This window comes from Strix uralensis, chromosome 8, assembly GCF_047716275.1.
Source record: "Strix uralensis isolate ZFMK-TIS-50842 chromosome 8, bStrUra1, whole genome shotgun sequence".
Taxonomy (NCBI): Eukaryota; Metazoa; Chordata; class Aves; order Strigiformes; family Strigidae; genus Strix; species Strix uralensis.
This window is the reverse complement of record NC_133979.1, coordinates 10620707-10641261: the sequence shown is the minus strand read 5'-3', so window position 1 is coordinate 10641261 and position 20555 is coordinate 10620707. Positions and strand designations below refer to the sequence as shown.

The 20555-nt window shown below is 46.1% G+C and overlaps 1 protein-coding gene across 4 annotated transcripts; it reads left to right on the top strand.

Moving 5' to 3' along the window:
* The first annotated feature begins 637 nt into the window (after positions 1–637).
* On the top strand, positions 638–20555 carry RAD54L (RAD54 like). 4 transcript variants are annotated; one of them, XM_074876140.1, is made up of 18 exons: positions 638–720; positions 839–919; positions 1917–2036; positions 2799–2859; positions 4408–4543; positions 5330–5399; positions 8288–8576; positions 9049–9173; positions 10952–11102; positions 12990–13116; positions 15226–15300; positions 15730–15860; positions 15968–16078; positions 16230–16353; positions 16645–16723; positions 16831–17010; positions 18377–18540; positions 19709–20555. In XM_074876140.1, exons 1-18 carry the CDS (start codon positions 718–720, stop codon positions 19908–19910), a joined length of 2229 nt encoding a protein of 742 aa, XP_074732241.1. In that variant the 5' UTR covers positions 638–717; the 3' UTR covers positions 19911–20555. The 4 variants fall into 4 exon arrangements, with proteins under 4 accessions (XP_074732241.1, XP_074732244.1, XP_074732240.1 ...); XM_074876143.1 differs by lacking the exons at positions 638–720; positions 839–919 and adding an exon at positions 1091–1123; XM_074876139.1 differs by lacking the exons at positions 638–720; positions 839–919; positions 1917–2036; positions 2799–2859 and having other exon boundaries at positions 3905–4543.

The following is a 20555-nucleotide window of genomic DNA, read 5'->3' as shown; positions in this document are numbered from 1 at the left end:
TTCAGGATGTACCAAAGGGATTGCCTTTTTGTTCTGTGAGTGCAGATGCTGGTGCACAATCAGGGCTCTAGGGTCAGCCATACTCTGAGCAGGTAAGTATGTAAAATGACATAAAATTGTGCAAAAATGTCAGTCTATTTTGAAACATGGTTGTAAAGAGAAGGTACCTCCCTCTCCACAGCTCCCTCTCCTCCGTGCAAAGGGTTTTGTCACAACACCCAGTAATTTAATTCCTGCTATCTGGCATTAGTATAACCACGGGGCTCTGCCTTCAGAACCAGTGTCTGATTCTGAACCTACCTCGCTTCATTTTGAAGTTCAATCTCTCATCCTCGCACCTTTGTGTGGAGATGGCACCTGTCCTCCTGCCAGCGCCCACCCACGGCACAGAGCACGAGCAGGGCCTGAGGGGCGCCGCCTGCCCCGTTACCGGGGAGGACCCTGCCCGCTGCCAGCCAGCGGGGCTCTGGTGGAGGCCCCGTCCCTCCTCTCCCCGCTGCTCTGCCGGCCCATCTATCTGTCTGTCGGTCGGTCGGTCATGACCCCTCTCCAGAGCCCCGAGCAGGTCGATACATCTCGGCGTTCGCTTGGCCACGCCTGTTGCCTTGGGGAAGAGGCGGAGCCCGCCCGGTGCCTTTCCCGCCTCCAGCACGGCGCGCGCGAACCGTTCCGCGCGCGGGCCGTTACCGCTGTCCCGCGCCCCTTCCCTGTGAGGCGATGGTGAGTGCGGGGCGGGCGGGCGGCGCCGGGACGGGACGGGACGGCCTGGCCGGGGCTGCGTGGTCCCCCCGGCCCCGCCATCCCCTCAGTGTGTGTGTGTGCTGTGCCCCTATTCCAGAGGAGGAGCCTGGCCCCCAGCCAGCTGGCCAAGAGGAAGGCGGGAGACGACGAGGAGGAGGAGGACCGGCACCCCCCGGCGGTGAGCGAGGGGCCTCGGTGGGGCGGGGACGATGCCGGGGGGTCGGGGCGGGCTCGGCCCCGTGTGGCGCCCGGAGCCTTTGCAGCCGCGGGCGGGGGATGTGGTGCGGGGTGACGGCGGACCCGCCGCTGCCCGTCAGGCCCTGGTGCCTGGTCGGAGGTTGTTATCATCCCCGTCTTCAGGGGATTGAGGATCAGGCCCCAGGTTCATGCTGTTTTCGTCTGTTTGGGGAAAACTTGTGTCTGGGTGTGTAGTTGGTAGTAGAACTTTGTTGTGTATAGATGATGCTTCGTGGTTATGGAAAAAACTATCCCTGGGAGAGCTTCTAAGTGTTTTGTGAGAGGGCTGGTAACTAGGGATAGGTAGGTATTTAAGACAAAACAACGTTAGGATGCTCTGTGTCATACAGGTCAGAGAGTCACCTCGTGCTTTCTGTGTCAACTCCCTTTTTCTATGCTAGCAGGTGGTTAAAATCATGCCTCAATCTGAAGAGGACTGTGTTAAATCAGGGAACAGATCAATGACTTATTTATCTTCATGCTTTGCCAAGTGTCTGAAATTTAGGTTTCAGTGTGAGGCCTTTCACCTGTGTAACAACAGATGTTGTGGGAGCCTCTAGGGACTTTAATGTAGTTTGTTCCATGCTATTGACCCTTCTTTTTTTTTTCCTTCTGCTTTTTTGGGGGTGAGGGGGCACAAACCTTAGTACAGCCCAGCCTGCTCTTTTACAGATTGGAAGGTGGTAGCTATTTTTGTAATTAGGAGAGTATTTTAGGACTCATGTGGGTTAAACTTTAGGGCATGGTGACCTTGGTGGTGTTGCTGGTTCTGTCCTTTGGCAGTGGGGGTGAGTAATGATTATGTCTGTTCAGAGATACTCAGCTGGCTGGGTGGATTGTCTGTGTGGTTAGGTGCTTACTGAGTGTGACAGCGATGCATCTATCTTCCGGTTTCACCAGCTGCTCCTGAGTTGTTTTGTCTTGATTCTGTTTTTCAGACTCGTAAGAGACAGAAGCCTGTCAGTGAGACAGGGAGTGGAGAATGTTACAGGTCACCTTTCCGGAAACCCTTGGCTCAGCTGACCAACAGGCCTCACTGCCTGGATAGCAGTCAACATGTAAGTGGGTGTTACTGCTGGCACACCATAGCAGGTGGGTTGCATATGGACCTCATTCATCAAGAGAGTCTAAATGCTTCCATGGACCCATTTAATCAGAGTTGTTATGGAAGTGCCATGCATACACAGACTCTTTAGGAGACATCTTTTGCTAGCTCCAACCATTTAATGTTGAAGGAGATGTGATGGGGGTACTTTCTATAACAGAAATCCCGGATAAGAGAGTTCCGTGGGGTCTAGCAGAAGGACAGTGCCTAGGGGTGTGGGTAGGTTTTCACACAGATGGCTCAAGTGCTGTCTGCTTGGTTCTCTCTGGGCTTCCACTGCTGGAGACCAGGTGCTGGGCTGGCTGGTGCTTGCTGATCCTGCATGGGTGTTCCTACAATGGTAACTCAGCTCCTTTACAGGAAATGAATTGCCTGACTGAATTACCATGGCAGGGGAAGCAATAGCATTTAAAGAAGCGAATAATGCCAGTGGATTTGAGAAGACGGGAGTTATGAAAAATCAATTTCATGCTTTAGAAAACCCAAAGGAAAATAGTTTTGAAAAGCAGAGTTGGTGGGGGGAATTGTGCTGGTTTGTTGATTTCTTCCTTTTGGATATTCTTGAAAATGGTTGGAGTTGAAGCTGAGTAGATTGAATAGAGGGACTCTCAGCACTTGGCAGAATTGAGTTCTCAAAAAAAATGTCCTGGGCTTGCCTTCTTGAGCAGTCTCTGATTTCAGACTTCTTAAGCGTGTTTTCTTTCTGAATTCCTAGGAGGCTTTTATCCGCAGCATTTTGTCCAAACCCTTCAAAGTCCCCATTCCAAATTATAAAGGTAAGATGAGGAGGTTTAAGGATTATCTGTGTTGACCAACTTGGGTAAAACAGATGATGCTCAGGCCTGTCAAATATATCTGGGGATTAGTGTTATTTTTTGCACTGATGCATGTGTTCCGGAAGTTCTGACTTAATTTTGAAAGAAAAATGCTGGCGCATTAGCAAAGTCTTCATATTTCTTCCTAGTGTTTCATTTGGATAATTCTACATTTCAGAATTGGATTTGGTATTCTTACTGCTACGTATTTGATGTAGTGCCAGAAGATTGTACAATCAAATTGCAAATACAAAGGCAAGATGAATTCCAAGCAATGAAGGCTTACCATCTAAATAATACCCTAATGATACTAACAGACAGAAAGCTGTAGGGGAAAAAGATAGTATGTGCCAGTTTTCTTTCTACTTGGCTTGGTGTGTTGAGCCTCAAGGTGATCTTCAAAGCCAAGGCAGTATTGAAGTTCAAAGCCTCAGCTGGTTTGAATCAGTGAAACACAAGATCTCAGAAACAAATGGGCCTGTTTTTGTCCTCTTCTTCCCCTTCACCCTCCAGCTGAAAAATTCAAATGCAGATCAACCAGTTTTACTCACTCTTTAGTTACAAAAATAAGTCTGTAAGCAGACATTGACTATGAAATAAATGACAAGCCCAAAAAGAGTTTGATAAAGTTAGCTTGTGGAAGAGCAGATTTGTCAGGAGACTGAAACAGAACTGTAACTGGGGAAGCTGCTTTCTGTGGCTGTTATCTTCCTATTTTAATCAAAAGATGAGGCTGTTTCATGTGCTGTTTTCTTGGTGTGTGTGCACTGTTGCCTCAGCTTGTGATGCACTCTCATTTTGCAAGGCGCTTTAGCAAGCAGCAGGCAAATTGACCCTGCTTGAATCTTTGCCAAGCAAAATCAATCTTGGGAGCACAGTTGTCTGAGTTTTGATGGGAAAAGGGATTTCTGTGCATGTTGTTTTTATGTTCATCTCCATTCCAAAACTTTGACATCAAAACATAATACTAGGAAAAGGGACTCATCCTTGGTTTCTGCTTTTCACAGAAATTACCTCCAAGGCCAAACAGCTACTATTGCTCAGCAGAGAAAATAATGCCCTAGAGTAGGGAATGGCAGTATGGTGCTAACTATGATACTGTAAAACTTCATCACTGTTAAAGATCACTTCCTGACTATGCATAAAAGATACAACTCTGGCTATGTCTGGGTTAGGTGATGCAAAAAGAGGATTTGACCCAGTATATACTGTGTGTGCCAGCATGTATGGCATCTGGTGCAGCATTGTGGTGGGCAGTGCCACTGCTCCATCTTTGCCTCTGCTCCTTCATTTTATTCTTTCCTGCCACAGAGCTATCTGCTGCGTCCTGGCAGAGGGCTGCCAAACAACCGCCTTGCATGGGTTTGTTGTCTGCACCATTTGTGCCTGTGTCTCCACTCCAGCACCCAATTAATTCACTGTTCCTAAACATAGTCAGACTCTTCTGCAAGGCTCTACTTTCTTCCAGGAAGAAGTTGTTCTTCGAGTTATGCTTTTGTTTGCTTTCAGGGCCACTGGGCTTACGCGCACTGGGTATCAAACGGGGAGGGCTGAGGAGTCCTCTTCATGACCCTTTTGAGGAAGGAGCACTGGTTCTGTACGAGCCCCCACTGCTGAGTGTCCACGACCAGCTGAAAATAGACAAGTGAGTCATCACCTGGCACAAATGCTTCAGCTCTGACCCCCTTGTACATGTAGGTTTATGTGCTTTCTTCCTAAATGTGTCTGAGCTTGGGTCTGAACATCAAGGGAAGTTTGGTTTCAAGCATTCAGTCTCTGAATTTGTTCAGGTGTGGTAAAAATCAAAGAAGGAATGTACCCATGCTGGATTGTTTGTGTTCTTCCACAGGCTGTTTCATCTCCCACTCATCAAAAATTTAAACCTGTTGCAGGGAATGAGCATACACACATGATGAAGCTGCTTAGAAAATCTTATGGCTTAGTTGTTAGTCAGGAAACATCAGCATCTAAGGACAAGCAAAGGGAGATGACTGACAGTCAGATGTTAGGCTGCCTAATGGTTTTTATTCTGAAGTACTTCTTTTGTGTTGTTATTATAACTTAAAAGGGCTGGCAGCTGCATCTTCATGGAGAGAGGAGGGGGTTCTTCCCTCTAATAATACAGTTACAATATTGTTATTGAAACATGGAAAATAATAATGACTTTATAACTGTGTCTGTGAACTACATTCTGCCCTTGTTTTAACCACAGCCCAAATACATGGTTTCATTGATGTTTTATATTGTAGATCAGGCCCCTGTGACTTCATTCTCAAAACAGAATTAATCCATTTTTCACTCTTAGTGGTAGTTGCTTCCCTTGTCCCACTGGCAAGTCCTCAGTGTATCAGTGAGATTTAAAAAAAAACTAAACATATGCTGTGCTGAGTTCATTAATCACACTGTCTTCTTACTTGACTGCCTCCTGCAGGGACAAAGCACCTGTCCATGTTGTGGTGGATCCTGTCCTCAGCCGTGTTTTACGGCCCCATCAGAGAGAAGTAAGTTTTCCATCGGGACCTGAGGGTATGGCTGGAGGACTTGGTGCATTTCAAAAAGCTGCAATTCCTCTGCTGGAATTGTTACCCACCAACTGTGAGGTCTACACAGACTAACAGTCTATGACAGTCTAACAGACTCTAGTCTGTTACAGATGCAAAGTGAAACATTTGTTTTAACCATCCTCTTAGAGGCCTGAATGCTTCAAATATTCTTTGTCCTGTGTTAAGCAAGAGGACATGCTGGGAGAATTACAACAGTCCTGTTTGTCCTTAAAAATGTGGAAATTTACTGCTTTCATGTGGGTAAGAACTTCCTCTTCTCTTGCCTCTGATCCAGCAGGATCAGAGCACTCCCAGCCTAAACATGATGCTGCTGAATGCACAGGTGTGTTCTCTGGGGGGCTGTAGGTCAGGTCAGCTGACAGTGGAAACTGGGAATTTTCTGTAACTGTTATGCACTGGTTGCACAGGTCTAGGAAAGCACATTGGCTGACTTTTGTGTCGCCAGTGATACCTTAGGAAAAGACCAGATTCTGCAGGGAGATGAGATCTTGCAGAGTCAGGGCTCAAAAGTCCAGCCTTTACTTACCTTGAAATCTGGAGATGTAGCTCTGCTGAGTGGAGCTATGTGTGGAAGGTGATGGGATATAGATGCAATAAATTATGTTGCAGCCCAATTGTGAGTTGGTATCCTGGTTTCAGCTGGGATAGAGTTAATTTTCTTCCTAGTAGCTGGTACAGCATTGTGTTTTGGATTTAGTATGAGAGTAATGTTGATAATACACAGATATTTTTAGTTGTTGCTCGGTAGTGTTTATACTAAGTCAAGGATTTCTAGTTTCTCATGCCCTGCCAGCAAGAAGGCTGGAGGGGCACAAGAAGTTGGGAGGGAACGCAGCCAGGATAACTGACCCAAACTGGCCAAAGGAATATTCCATATCATATGATGTCATGCCCAGTATATAAACTGGGGGGAGTTGGCCGGGAGAGGAGGATTGCTGCTCGGGGACTGGCTGAGCATCAGTCGGTGGGTGGCGAGCAATTGCATTGGGCATCACTTGTCTTTCTTAGGTTTTATTTCACTCTCTTTTTGTTATCTTCCTTTTCATTAAAATTATTGTTACTATTATTATAATTTTATTTCAATTATTGAACTGTTCTTATCTCAACCCACAAGTTTACTTGTTTTCAATTCTCCTCCCCATCCCACCAGGGAGGAGTGAGTGGCTGTGTGGTGTTTAGTTGCTGGCTGGGGTTAAACCATGACAGTTGGGCAGGGAAGACTCTGTTTTGCTGGCCAGCAAATTAGTTAGCTCTGCAGTCTCTGAGCCAGGAAATGCTGAAGTTCTTTTTTCTGGTACCTTGGTTCCCAACACAGTGTGGAGTAGATTTCTGCTTCATTGTGTTTTATTTGGAGTATACCCTTTGTAGGTGTGAGCTGTCCATGACCTATGTAGACTTGGAATTTGCCAGTGGAGAGTGCCAAAAAAACTTTTTCTTTACGATTTTATGTCATAAATATGTGCAACATCACAGTATTGAAGCAGTGGGTACTAATTTCCAAATATCTCATACAGGTATCTGGACAGTTTGAAGTTCGGCACAGGTGCAGTGTATTATCATATAAGCCTAGAGGCAGCGCAGATGGAAGCTGTGATCGCTGATCTTGCAGGCTAAGCAGGTCAAGCTGGATGTGTCCCTGCATGGGAGATCTTCAGATGGCTCTGGGAGTGCTGTAGGCTGCTCTTAGCTTGTACTTGTATTTCAGAGTTGGTACTGAACCTGTGACCCAGTGTAATGCTCATCTCTGGCTACATAGCTGGAGGCACTCTGTTTTTGGGTAAGATACTGCCTGCTGGGGCTTTTGTCAAGTAACGATAGTTATGTTGGAGTCCTAGGCACACTCTCTGTTTTGACAGCTGGATATCTCTGGTAAAGCAGTCTCTGTTCTAGTCTGACTGATAAGTCTAAGACTAATAAGGGCCTAAGAAAGAAAAAGAAGGACTTGAAAGTACAAGTGAAGGTGCTCCGTCTTCCAGTCCTAAATAGTGGAGCACAGGGGGGTGAATTTGGCCAGGGTGTTTAGGCTGTGTCCCTCACTCCTTGCTTTGTTGAGACAATGCAGGGAGCTTGTATGTTCCCAGCACAATGCCCTGGTTTTCTCTGACTCTGTCATCACATGATAGAAGAAGATTTTGCATTTGTCTGTCTCCTTTTTTTTTTTTTTTTAAAAGCCCTCCCCTTTTATCTGTCTTGGTGATGTGTCAGAGCCTAATGCAGGGCTGAGCTCTTCTCCCACCTTGTGATGTAGGTTATAACCTCAGCCCTGTGTCTTCTCTGAGGCTAAATCTGCTTTGGACCTTGAGTGCCCAGGTTGAGTCATTGTGCTTCTAGGCAGAAGTGATGAGGGCTGCTGAGGGTATTCTGGGGGTTAATCAGGCAGCAGAAACAATCCTGCTCACTCTATGATTCTGTGTTTTTAAAACTACCTAATTGGTGGTTGTTAAGATGATTAACCTCTTTGCAGTAATTAATGCAGGTTAGCTGGTGGCCTGGGCCTATCTAATGCAGCCAGGAGTAGAAATTTCTGGGAATTCATGTCAGGAAGCTACTTATAATTGTACAGTTAAAATGGAGTAAGATTTCATGCATGTTATGGGGTACGTGTTGTCACCAATAACGTTCCAGACCAGATGTGGCCGCAGTTTAGCTGTGTCTCGGGTGATTTCCCACTGTTTCATTAGAACACTGCATGTCCCCAGGGATGTGCTACACAGATTGGCTGTTTGTTTTAGTATCGGTTCTGTGCATTGCAGTAATGAAGCTGTAATGAAGTTGTCATTCTGCTGATGTCCTCATCCAGGTCTGAGAGAACAATTTTTTGGCAGGGAGTGAAATTCCTCTGGGACTGTGTGACGAGCCGGCGGATCCCCGGGAGTCATGGCTGTATCATGGCAGATGAAATGGGGCTGGGCAAAACCCTGCAGTGCATCACACTCATGTGGACGCTTCTCCGACAAAGTCCAGACTGCAAGCCTGAAATCGAGAAAGCCATGGTGGTGTCTCCCTCCAGCCTGGTGAGAAACTGGTACAATGAAGTAGAGAAATGGCTGGGGGGAAGGATCCAGCCGCTGGCCATTGATGGAGGCTCCAAAGAAGAGATTGACCGTAAACTAGGTACAGGAATGTTTGCAAACGGTGTAGTTGGCTGACTTAGGTCAAAGTCTTGCATTGGAAGAAGCCTACAGTAGCTGATGTGAACATTTCTGAACTGTCTTAGAGCTCTGGAGACTGATGAAAGTCTCTCCACTAACATGTTTAGATCAGGCCCTTCCATGTTTGGTAATAGTTGATCTTTTGGAATAACCCAAGTTCAGTCATGTGCTTAAGTTAGGGCAGTCACAGTGCGTCTTTGCTCCAGTCAGAATCCAGGAAAGGAGTGGGCAGAGGTGGGAGGGGAATGGAAATGAGGACAGTTGTGGGGAAAGGAGCATGGGTATATACGTGGGTGGAAGAGATGCTACAGAGTAATTGAAACAGACAGGTTTTCCTAGATTTTTAAGGCAAAAGTTTTGCCTACAGAGTTTGAACCCTTTTCTATTAGTTTTCCTCATCCCTCTTTTTTCCTTTTCTCCCTTCCCATCTGCAGTTGGCTTTATGAACCAGCGTGGCCTGCGAGTGCCTTCACCCATCCTGATCATTTCCTATGAGACCTTCCGACTCCATGCCGAGGCATTGCAGAAGGGCAGTGTTGGGCTGGTCATCTGTGATGAGGTACAGGGGAATCTTTAAGGACAATCTGTTCCTGATATTTTCTTGACATCTGGGCAAAACTAGCTCTGCTTTCCTAAAATGGGGGAGGGCAGCAGGAAGCAAGGTTTAGCTGTGGACAGCACCCGTTCTGGTATTTGAGAGGCTGTGGGTAAGCAGCTCTTCTGTCCTGGGTGAGCCTGAACAAAAGAGGGTGTTTTCAGGAGCTGAGATATGAAGAAAATCCAGGTGGTGGTAACTGGCCACTTTGCAGGGTGGGGTCACCTACTAGGGCCCTCTTTGTGAAATACCTAGCAAGAAAGGAGGTCCACTGCCAGTTTCTGACTCTGAAAGAGGCCTTGCTCTGGTGGGATGGTAGTACCCTGGCTCACTGCTCTGATTTTCATTTGTTTGTATGTGTCTTTGCTAAAGTGAGAAGTACTTTCTGTTTGGCCTGGCCTTGTGTTCTGCTCAGTAATTTTTGACTTGGCTCTGTTTTGAGCAAGATGTTGGACTTGGAGATTCCTGAGGTCTCTCCCAACATAAATTATTCTCTGATACGGCATGCTCTTGTATGTAGTTGTTCTGTGCTTGTGGGGGAGTTTGAAGGGCACTCCCATGGCAGGACCCTCTTCCCCTGTCTGTAGTCTCCTGCTTGGGGCAGAGGTGGGAGAGCTGGGTGAGGAGTTACCTCATGTGCTACGTGTTCACGAGGCGGCAGACCTGGCTTGACTCCCTGCTTGCTGACTGCTGGATCTAGCTTTGCTGAGCCCATGTTGTCAAGCTCTGCTTTCACATGGCTGAAATGGAGTTGTTTTTTCATATATCATTCTCTATTTGTGGTTATAGGTACTGAGAGCCAGAGATGCTCTGAAGGACAAAATAAAACAAGTGCCCTCTGCCTCATTGAAAGGATCAAGCTGGGGGCCTCAGCCGCTGTTGAGGTGTCCTCTGCTGCCAGTTAGACAGGATTTGTTATATGGTGGTGCCACCCGGTGGTTGGGTTTTGTATTTGCTAAACAGTGCTGATGGGAGCTTAAAAAGAGCGAGCGTACTCACAAGTGTAGCTCCCACACCTCTCAGCGCCCCTGGGATGGGGCCAGCAGCTAGGGATGCTGGGAATGCAGGTCCTTGGCTGTGTGTCTTCCCTATGCTCCCAGTAAATACTCGGCTCTGCAGTGGTCTGGCACTTGTGAAAAAGCATGTCATCACTTACGCTTTGTCCTACAGCATAGCACTTGGATGCTAATAAAGTTGCTTTTCCTAGGCATGGGAAATGGGGCCTGTATTCAGATTACACCTGTAAGAAGTGCAGAACCTCTTTTTATTAGTGTGCAAAGGCCTGGTAGTCCTGCATATGAAGGTGGTCTGAATGTCTTGTGATCTTGACCTTGGGTGATGCAATGTTACTGGTCCAGAGTTCAGTGCCTCGTGTTGCTAGCTGAACACGTCCCTATCGTTGAACAGGAAACAGTTCTTCTAGTTAGACCATGTGGTGATTGTTATTTTCATGGTAGGCCCTCTTCCTTGGGTGTGAGTCAGATGTTCCTGCTTTGGGAAGCTTGTGATGTCATGTTTCCTCATGTAATGGCTTCGGGTTTCCCACCAGATTCTTGCCTTTGGAAGAAGTGTGTCACAACAGTTGAATACACAAACAACACTTAGTCCACTACCAGGAATGGGAAAAGTGGTGAGATGCCTTGTGGGAGATACAGCATGTCAGTGTTGATGAGGATCTCCAAGCTGCTTCCCATCAGGGCCACTGGATTTGTCAGCTTTATTCTTTTTTTCTTTTTTCAAAGGGCCATAGACTGAAGAACTCTGAAAACCAAACATACCAGGCTCTCAACAGCTTAAATACACCTCGACGAGTCCTTATCTCGGGCACCCCCATTCAGAACGACCTGCTTGAATATTTCAGCCTGGTGCATTTTGTCAATTCAGGCATCCTGGGTAAGACATGAATGTGTGAGAGAAATGAGGGAGGGGGAAGTTGCTGGCAAGGCCTCCTCTAGCTACCAGTGCCAGTGAAAGCAGCAACCAAGGCAATAGTGAGAAGAAAGGTCAGGTACCGGTTGGAAACTTATTCTTCTTCAGTTTGTATCCAGAAAGTCTAGATCAGGGTCCCCTGTTCTAGAAGCTGTATATCATCAGAGCTCTGTTTCAGGAAGATTGTATTTTAAAGTACGCCAGTCTAACAGGTGTTTTGCAAGGGGAATTAATTATTCAGGTGAAATGAATATATGACCCTGAGTACTACCTGGCTGATCTTGTGTAGCTGTTCTGGTCAGCCAAAATGTCCACCTAGGTGAGGAGTTTCTCTGACAATAAGCCCTTGGAGATACTGCAGGAGTTGCTGGGCAGGAAGAGCCAGCTCGTAATGGTATTTCCCACGACACTCCCAAGCTATAGCAAATTCAGAAATCTAAGTCAGGAATGATATCTTTGTAGGAGAGGCTCCACAAAAAGGAGGGTTTGACATGACTCGCTCTCTGCATTGAGTACAGAGGCAGCCTGGGAGACAGCTTTTCCCTGCTCGCTCTCTTGTATCCATCTGGCACAGGAGGCTGAAGTGACTGGTGCGAGGCAGAATGGTGTACCTTGTGGCAGAGTTAGGCAACAAAGCCTGAATTTCTGGCAGTCTGCCATCCTATTTTCAGATAATCTGAGAGAAAGTTGAGGGTGAAGTCTAGCATTTGGAGTTAAGACTGCTCTTGTTTTTTAAGGCAAATGAGGCCTGAATATGAGGTTAACTTCATCTGAGATAGAAAGAAAAGAGTCTGGAGAAGAGATGCTGATTAGTGTGAGTTCAGGATCAAACACCTACAATTGCTGGTAGCAGACTGAAACATTTGGTCTCTGACTCCTATGCTCTGCTTATGTCCGCAAGCTCTGTTTTCATTTTAAAAGCAAAGTAGTCTTTGCATCCTCTCCTGCATCACGAGGTTAGGAGCAGGTCTACTGCTTTCCAGTATGGAGCAGCTTGGCTTTGTCAAGAGAGGTCACTTTCTGTCAAGGAATGAAAATAAACCAATCTGTGAATCATTTCCTTGTTGCTGTAACTCGTTGCACATGTTTGTCTCAGATTGTTTGGCGTCCAGTCCAAGAGGCTTCTCATTAATTCTAGTACATGCACAACTCTAGTTAAACACCATTCATCAGATTCTTAGTCTTACAAGCAGCACTTGGGCCGTATCTTTTCCTGTTCAGCTGTTCTGCCCTCAGGATTTCTCAAGAAACAGATGGGACGGGGTTGTAGGTGTTCTACATCTGCTTTTTCCATGTGCTTCAATTTTGGGTAGTTATTACCGGGAGCTAATGTGATTTCCCCTGCCCACCCTTGACCTGTACTTTGGGCAAGACTAGTCTCCTTGTACTTTCAGTTCGTTCTCCCTGAGATGAGATTAATACTGTAACTACTGCCAGCAAAGCTGTATGCGTGCAGTAGTAATGTTTCCCTCTTTCAGCCTATGACCAGTAATAAACAACTGATTACAGATAATATTGGAACAGGCACAGGTAATGCCTGTGCTGTTGTTTGCAAGGACCAAATCTGGCAGTAAAAGTATAGCTGGAATGTAAGCAAAATCAGTACATGCCTGACTGGACTCAGGTTTAACTAAAGTTGTATGACCTTTGGCAGTGCATTGTTGTTGGAGTACAAAATTATCTTCTGTTTGAATCTTTCCTGGCTGGAAAGGAAAACAAATCATACCGATGGGGCGAGAGTTGGTTATATCTGCTGGGCCCTATGCTTGTGGTATGGTAAGTGGGGCTGTGGGGTACTGATCAAAGGTTATTTGGTAGTACTTGTCACCTTTTCACTTCTGTTTTGTACAGGGACTGCACAGGAATTTAAAAGACATTTTGAAATTCCCATCTTCAAAGGCAGAGATGCAGATGCAAGTGAAGCTGAGCGACACAAAGGAGAAGAGAGGCTTAAAGAGCTGATCAGCATTGTGAACAGGTGAGCTTCATCCCTCTTCTCTTTGCAGCGCTTTTGCATAAGCCCTTCAACAGTGGTATCTTTCCAAATTACAGTTGTAGCTGTAATGAATACTCTTGCCAGTTATGTCTATTCAGCAAGTGATTGTGCAAGTATTTATTGCCTAAGAAATCTACATAGCATGTAGCTTTAGTCTGGAAAATAGCACACTGACATGGCACAGTTAGCTGCAGTCTCCCCCAAGCAAATGTACTCGATACTGAATCATGATTTGACTCTTATGTTTCTGTTTTCTCCTGGGATTTGAATAGTCGGGCAGCATCCTTTTATTTGTGTTACCATAACTACAGAGCACACTGGGTCAGACTGGAGATCCATCCAGCCCAGATGTTGAGTGGCAGACAGAAAGAGTATAAGGAATGTTGCTCAGTTTTGCTGTTGAGTGCCCAATTCATAAGAGTCTAGTTTACTTTCATTGCTGTGTTGGCTCTGCAGGGCTAATGGGATTAGACTACTAGTGTCAGAGATGTGACTTTTGATCCCCAAGAAGCACCTCTGTGATGTAAAATGCCATCTTGTTTCTCTTTGGTTGATTTTTGGTATTTGTTTAAACCTGGCTTCTTTTCTACTCATGAATACACATTTATCCACATCTGCTGGCAATCACTTGTCTCTCTCTAAGAACTCTTACTAGAGACTCTTGAATTCTCAGCACTGCTGGTGTCTTCATTTCTTTTACTTTTTTTTTAATCTGAGCTTTTGCAACCATCACAAATACAATCCTGCAGTTCATAGTCATGGTAAATTGAATTTCACACTGAATACAGCCTCCCTATAGAGACAGCCCTGACCTTGACTCAGGTCAGCTTGCAGAAGCCTAAGAGAAAGAAAAGGTTGGGAGGAGAAGAGCTTATTCCTTCTTGAGGTGCATATTTTTTTAATAGTTGCTGGAAAAGGGGTGCAAAAGTGTGTTCAGGAATGCTTGTGCCTGGCTATGTTGAGGTGTCTGTCCTTGCCTTTATTGTGCAACAGTCATGATATACAAATAGGGAGGATGAAGCACATAAGTACTAACAGATTAATTGGTTGAATTTGGTAGTAATTACAAATGAGATGGTGATGCAATGGTAAGTGGAATCATAGATGTAAGGCTGGAGTGGCCCTGGAGAAGGCATCTAATCCATGTTGCTGTCACAAGGTAGAAGGTGTTAGACCTAAACTGTCCACCCCCACCCAGCACTGAAAACCTTACAAATTTCCCAGGACACCTTTTCCAGGGCATCACTGTCTTTGCAGTTAGAAAATGCTCTTAATGCGTAACATAAATCTTCCTTACCACAGTTTAAGCCTGTTACTTTTCATCCTACTGCTTATGGGTTTGGAGACCAGATTATTCTTTTCTTTAACAGCCTTTGATGGATTTTGGGGCTATATATCCCTGCTGTCTTCTATAGGTTTCATAACATCATATTTTCAATTTTTTCTGGCAGAACTGGGTTTCTGCACTTCTTTCTTACTCTGGGTGCTCAGTTCAGCACTTTTTCTCGTCCATCCCATCTCTTCTAAAGTGCGGCAGAACCACTCCATGGGGCATTTCTAGAGCCCCAAAGGGTATGCCCTTTGCTGAAATATTGCACCAGACAATGAACCCATCTTGGCTACTATGATTGCTGCTAAGTTACTGTGTGGGGAGCTGCCTGCTTGTACTTTGGGTTATGCCCACGATGTGGGGTGGTTAAATCCTGTTCTTGTTTGCTGTCCATGCCACTAGTCTGTTGTAGCTCAAGTTGAGAATGCTGGTGGTAGTCTGAGGAAGAGCTGAGTTTTCTTGTAAGGGACTGGACTCTGTTAGGTGGAATCATGCCTGATCCCTCCAAATCTCATGAACCAAATTTGGAAGCCTCACAAAGACAGTGGGTTATATTGGGCTCTGTAGCATGGGCTGATGGAGACTCTTAGCATGGCTTAGTGTGGATGGTGGATGTCTGGCCTTTACCATGTTTTGGACTGTCACAGACTTCTGGAGATAAGATAGCAAAGGGACTTTGTGTTGAGCTTGTGAGCAATAATAATGATACAACAGGGATTTCGTGTCATCCAAGCATCTGATCTTAATTTCACTCCCTGCAGGTGTTTAATCCGAAGAACTTCGGACATCCTGTCCAAATACCTGCCGGTGAAGATTGAGCAGGTGGTCTGCTGCAGGTACCAGAAAGCATGTAGTCTGCCTGGGAAATGGGAGGAGCAAGAGGAAGGACTAAAAAGTTACAAAAAGCCCTTCAATGCTGGTGGTGACAGCTTCCCTCTAGGAGTGAGACTGTAGTCATTGGCAATATGTTGCTTTTCCTCCTGAAGCAGGGATGGACAACTCACAACTGGTTCCGCCAGCCAGCTGGTGTGCTCTGGACAGCTGTGTACAGCAGAGCCCTGGGCTGTGCAGAGTATCTGCAAGCTTCTCCCAGCTCTGGTCTGAGATATCAATGCTCTACCATCAGCCTTGGAGGCAGTTCTAGGCTGTCTGTGCTGTAGCTAAAAAAAAAACAGGCTAAAAAGAACCCACTGTGTAGATGGAGGAGGAAGGATGGGGTTGGTTTGGGTGTAGGCTGAGACTGTAGAACTCTTGTTCTGTTTCAGACTGACACCTCTGCAGGCTGAGCTGTACAAGAACTTCCTGAAGCAAGCCAAGCCAGTGGAGGAGCTGGAGGAGGGCAAAATCAGTGTGTCATCTCTCTCTTCCATCACTTCCTTGAAGAAGCTCTGCAATCGTAAGTTGTTCCACTCATGCAGTGAGTTTGGTTATTGTGCTGTTGATGGGGTTTTTTTCAGTCTTCCTTGTGCATTCCACAGCCTCTGAGCATTATTTGTTCTCCAGACCCTGCTCTTATCCATGATAAGTGTGTGGAAGAGGAAGAAGGTTTTGTGGGAGCCCTGGACTTGTTCCCTGCTGGCTACAGCACCAAATCTGTGGAGCCCCAGCTTTCAGGTACTGTGGAACTCAACAATATGAATGTGCTGCCTAACACAGGCAACCATGAGACTATTTTTAGCATCTTATCAATGCCCCCCACCCCCTGCAAGGTCTGGCATTTGGGAACTTCTGCTCTAGCTTTCTTCTTTCTTTCTTTTTTGTCCAGGAAAAATGCTGGTTTTGGACTACATCCTTGCTGTTACAAAAAGCACCAGTAACGACAAGGTGGTTTTAGTGTCTAACTACACTCAGACACTGGACCTATTTGAAAAGCTTTGCAGGAACAGAAGGTTTGTCTTTGGACTTCGGTTGTTTAATCCTGCAAGACTGTACTTGCAGCCTACACTGTAAAAGAAACTGGCTATTTTTAAAGTTTCTATCAGCAGGAACTTGTGATCTGTAACTAATGTGGCTTGTGCTTTGGCTACTGGGGCCACTCAGTAGAAAAGCTCTGGCCCTCTGCAAAAGCCTCTAAAGTCCAGGCCCTTGTTACAAGGCTGTTTGTGAAAGATTTTTTTCTTTCAAGTAGGATGCTCTAAAGGTCTCAGCAGTCTCATTGTAGTAAATGCTGTATATTTTAGGTATTTATATGTCCGGCTGGATGGCACCATGTCCATTAAAAAGAGAGCAAAGATAGTGGAGCGATTCAACAGCCCCTCAGTAAGTAGCACCTGCCAGATATGAGCAGCTCTCCTGCTAGTTCTGAATTCTTTAAGTAAAAGTATGGCTGCATCTGTAGTTTAATCCAAGCCTGCCTTTTTCCACAGAGCCCTGAGTTTATCTTCATGTTAAGCAGCAAAGCAGGTGGCTGTGGTTTGAATTTGATTGGGGCTAACAGACTGGTTATGTTTGACCCAGACTGGAATCCAGCTAATGATGAGCAGGCTATGGCTCGTGTGTGGCGGGACGGCCAGAAGAAGACATGCTACATCTATCGACTGCTTTCAGTGAGTCTTACTCCTCTCACCTCCTCAACGCAGAGTTCTTTGTGCCAGCCCAGACTGCAGCTGCTGGGATTAGGACCAGAAGAGGAAGAAATTTTTTGTTGGTGACCAGAATTGATTGGCACTTAATTGCTTCCTACCCTTAGATGTGTTGTCATGGAAAACCATGAAGGTTCAAGCTGGAGGGTCATTACTGCAGGCCTTGGTTTCTAATGGTGACTGGCTTCTGAGAAATAGGAACAACTGTGGCTTTCCAGATGAGATGCTCCTTTGGAGTCATTTAGGCATCTGACTTCTTTAATTTCTTGGGGTGTCTGATGCCAGAGTTGCTGCTTTTCAGTCTAGCTGCAGTCTGTTTTGTTTGGGTGTATGTGTACTTAATAAACAGCAAGTATGTTCCTGGAATTGCAGCAGCTTTTGGAATGGGGCTGCCAGTTAGCAGGTGGGTTGTACCTACTCTGTAAAGGAAAAGCAGGAAGGAGACTAGTCCTTTCAGGCTACTGTAACACTTTGTCCTCTCTGTGCCCTTGTTCACCTTCACCTCTCACTAGTTCAGACTGGGGCTTTTTGTTCTTTGTTTTGTTTTTTTTTTTTTTTTTCTGTAAGCTTGTGTTCCTTGATCAATTATTTTACTTTGACAAAACAGATGTTCTTTGCCCATTTCTTCCTTATGGTGTTCCACTTTTTGTCTGACCTGGAAGCAGGCAGCTTTTTTGCTTTTATAACTAGCAAACAGGTCTGCAAATCTTGACTAATCACCCCCCTCCTTTATATTACATTTGTCTGCAAAACAGACATTTTGCTCTTAGATTTTTGCCTTTAAAATGTATCATACTGGGCTTTCTACACATCTGTTCTAGAAGTAGATATCTCCCTCCAGACAGCAGGTGTGATTGATCTCTGTGTGGGTGAACCAGCAAATACTGTTGGTGCTTGTGTCACCCAGGGCTAGCTTTTGTTGCTGTTTTTTGGGAGAGGTTGGTTTTTTGGGGTTTTTTGTTTTGTTTTGTTTGGTTTTTTTTTGGTGAGGGAGTGGCTGTAGCTGCTCAGCTCCTTTGCCTTCCTTCCTGTCAGCACAACCTGGTGTGGTGTGTGAGCTCCAGCCACAAGTGGTAGCTCCACCTTTTCCTCATCCATATCTCAGTTGGATCCACCCCTGTAGCCACAGTGAAAGACAAGAGAAGCAGCATTGGGTTAGATTGGCAACCAACTAGGTCGTGGTTGGAGTACAGCTAATAAAACTCGCCTGTCATCTCTGCTGGTCTGGCAAGGCACTCAATGGTCCTGACAGCTTACTGCCGTTTGATCTGTGACACTTTCCCAGTGTAGTGCTCCTCTAACACCAGTGTCCTGACTCTCTCTCCTGTAGACAGGGACCATAGAGGAGAAGATATTCCAACGCCAGACCCACAAGAAGGCCCTCAGCAGCTGTGTGGTGGATGAAGAGCAAGATGTAGAAAGGCACTTCTCACTCGGGGAGCTGAAGGAGCTCTTCACGTTGAATGAGACCACCACTAGTGACACCCATGACAAGTGAGTGTACTGAATGACTAATGGATGGGGTCAGCAAAAAAAGACCCCTCCACAGTTTGGTCTACCAGTTCAGGGGTTCCTCAGGCAGCAGGAGAAAGCTCAGAGAGAGAGGGCCTCAAGTGTCTCTGCTTCTGAAGCTGTTAACCACCTGGAGATGAGCACTTCCTTGCTGTCCTCCCCTTTTGTTGTCTTAGAAAAGCTGTGCTGGCTGGACAAGTGAGCAACCTATCTTGTTGCTGCTTGTGTTTGGAGGCTGTGAAATACTGCAGCTAATGAAAAGAGAGAAATTGGTTAGAGCTGTTCAAATTGGTCCTTCCTTGCCACTCTCTTCCTGGTGGTTTGTGATCTCCAAGTGCTGAGCTGTTTCCACTGCCAGGGCTACTCCATCTGCTAAGAATTCATGAGGCCAACCCAAGTGCTCTTCAGGGGACTAGAAGAATCCTCTTCTCCATTGTCTGCCCTTCTCCCCCATCCCTGAGACGTGTGGTATTGTAGCCACAAGAAAGAGGACAGGGAGTGCAGGAAATTGCTTCGCTGTGAAAGTTAAGACTCTTAGTTCAGGCAAGAAGTGAAGAGGGTTAGTTTTAAGGTGACTCAAAGCTTAGCTCTGTGTAGATATCCTGTCTGCATGGCAACAAGCTTTGCTGGCAGGGCTGCTGCTGCTCTTTGTCTCCTTATGTGGCAGCTCCCAAACAGCCTGAGCACGACCCAGTGGCCGTGGCAGGAGCCAGGATAGGGCCGTTTGGAGCATGGTGTGCACTCTAGGATTCAGGAAGCCTGATACACTGCTAAGAAGGTTTTAGCAGTGGGGGTGTTCACTTGAGATCTGCTCTAAGCAACATCCCTTGCTTTTCAGGGGCATCTCCTCCTGATCTTCCTCTGGGTCCTGCTGGACTATTCCCACATGGCTGAACATGGAGAGGGAGTGTCATTAGAAACAGAACCCCAGGGTTTCCAAACTGGGGGGGTCATTTCTTATCAGTTGTACTTGCCAGAATGGTTGTGCATTTAAATGAAACACAGTAGTGATTAATCCTGTCTGAAAATCCAGCTGCCAGTGTTGCAGGTGGAGTTAATCCAAATGTTACTGGGCTGCATTTTTTAAAATAACCTGTACGCGAAAGAAGTGGCGGAACCTTGCACTGACCTTGTGCTGGCTCTGTTCCAGGATCAAATGTCGTCGCTGTGTGAACGGCCACCAGGTACGACCCCCTCCCGAAGGGTCCGACTGTACCTCTGACCTCTCCCAATGGAACCACTGTGCCGATAAGCGGGGGCTGCAGGACTCCGTGCTGAAGGCTGCGTGGGATGCCGCCGTCACCTTCGCCTTTCATCATCACTCCCACGAGGAGCAGCGAGGGATTCCCTAACAGGTTACTGTCCCCTGTGGGGGCAAGGGCAGGCTGCTATGGCAGCCCACCCCGCTTTAATCCCTTTCAAGGAAAGGGACTGTTTGGTTTCTGAGAGGCTGGAAGCATTGGTCAGTCTACTGCAACAGCAACGAATCCACGGCTTTTTCTCTGCTCTTGTATTGTGTGCCTGAGAAACAGACCTTTGGGAACTGGGAATAACTGGATCTTGTGCTCTTGATCAGATACAGCACTGGTTCTCATGCTGTTGGGAGTCTGTGCCTTCTACTCAGCCAAGTTTTGTCTTCAGGTTTAAGTTAAGCCTGCAGTTTTATAGCACTTGATGTGCACAGTCATGGTTTTTTTTTTTTCCTTGGCAGCTATGGCTTACAGCTGCTGATCAGAAACTTGCAGGGTCCATTTCTGTTGTGAAATGTGAACCCCCCTGATTTCTCAGGAACAAGAGGATTTGTACAAGGGAAAAAAATTTCAGCTTGTATGTTGAACATCTGGCCTGAAAGATCGTGCAGGCAGCAGGAAATCAGGCTCTATTAAGGTAACTCCATTTCTAAACCACTTGCTTTGTTATGGGCAGGCTCCCCTGATCTAGCAGAGTGTTTTAATTAGGTCACATTACAAGGCAGTAATAAAATTCACACTTTAGTA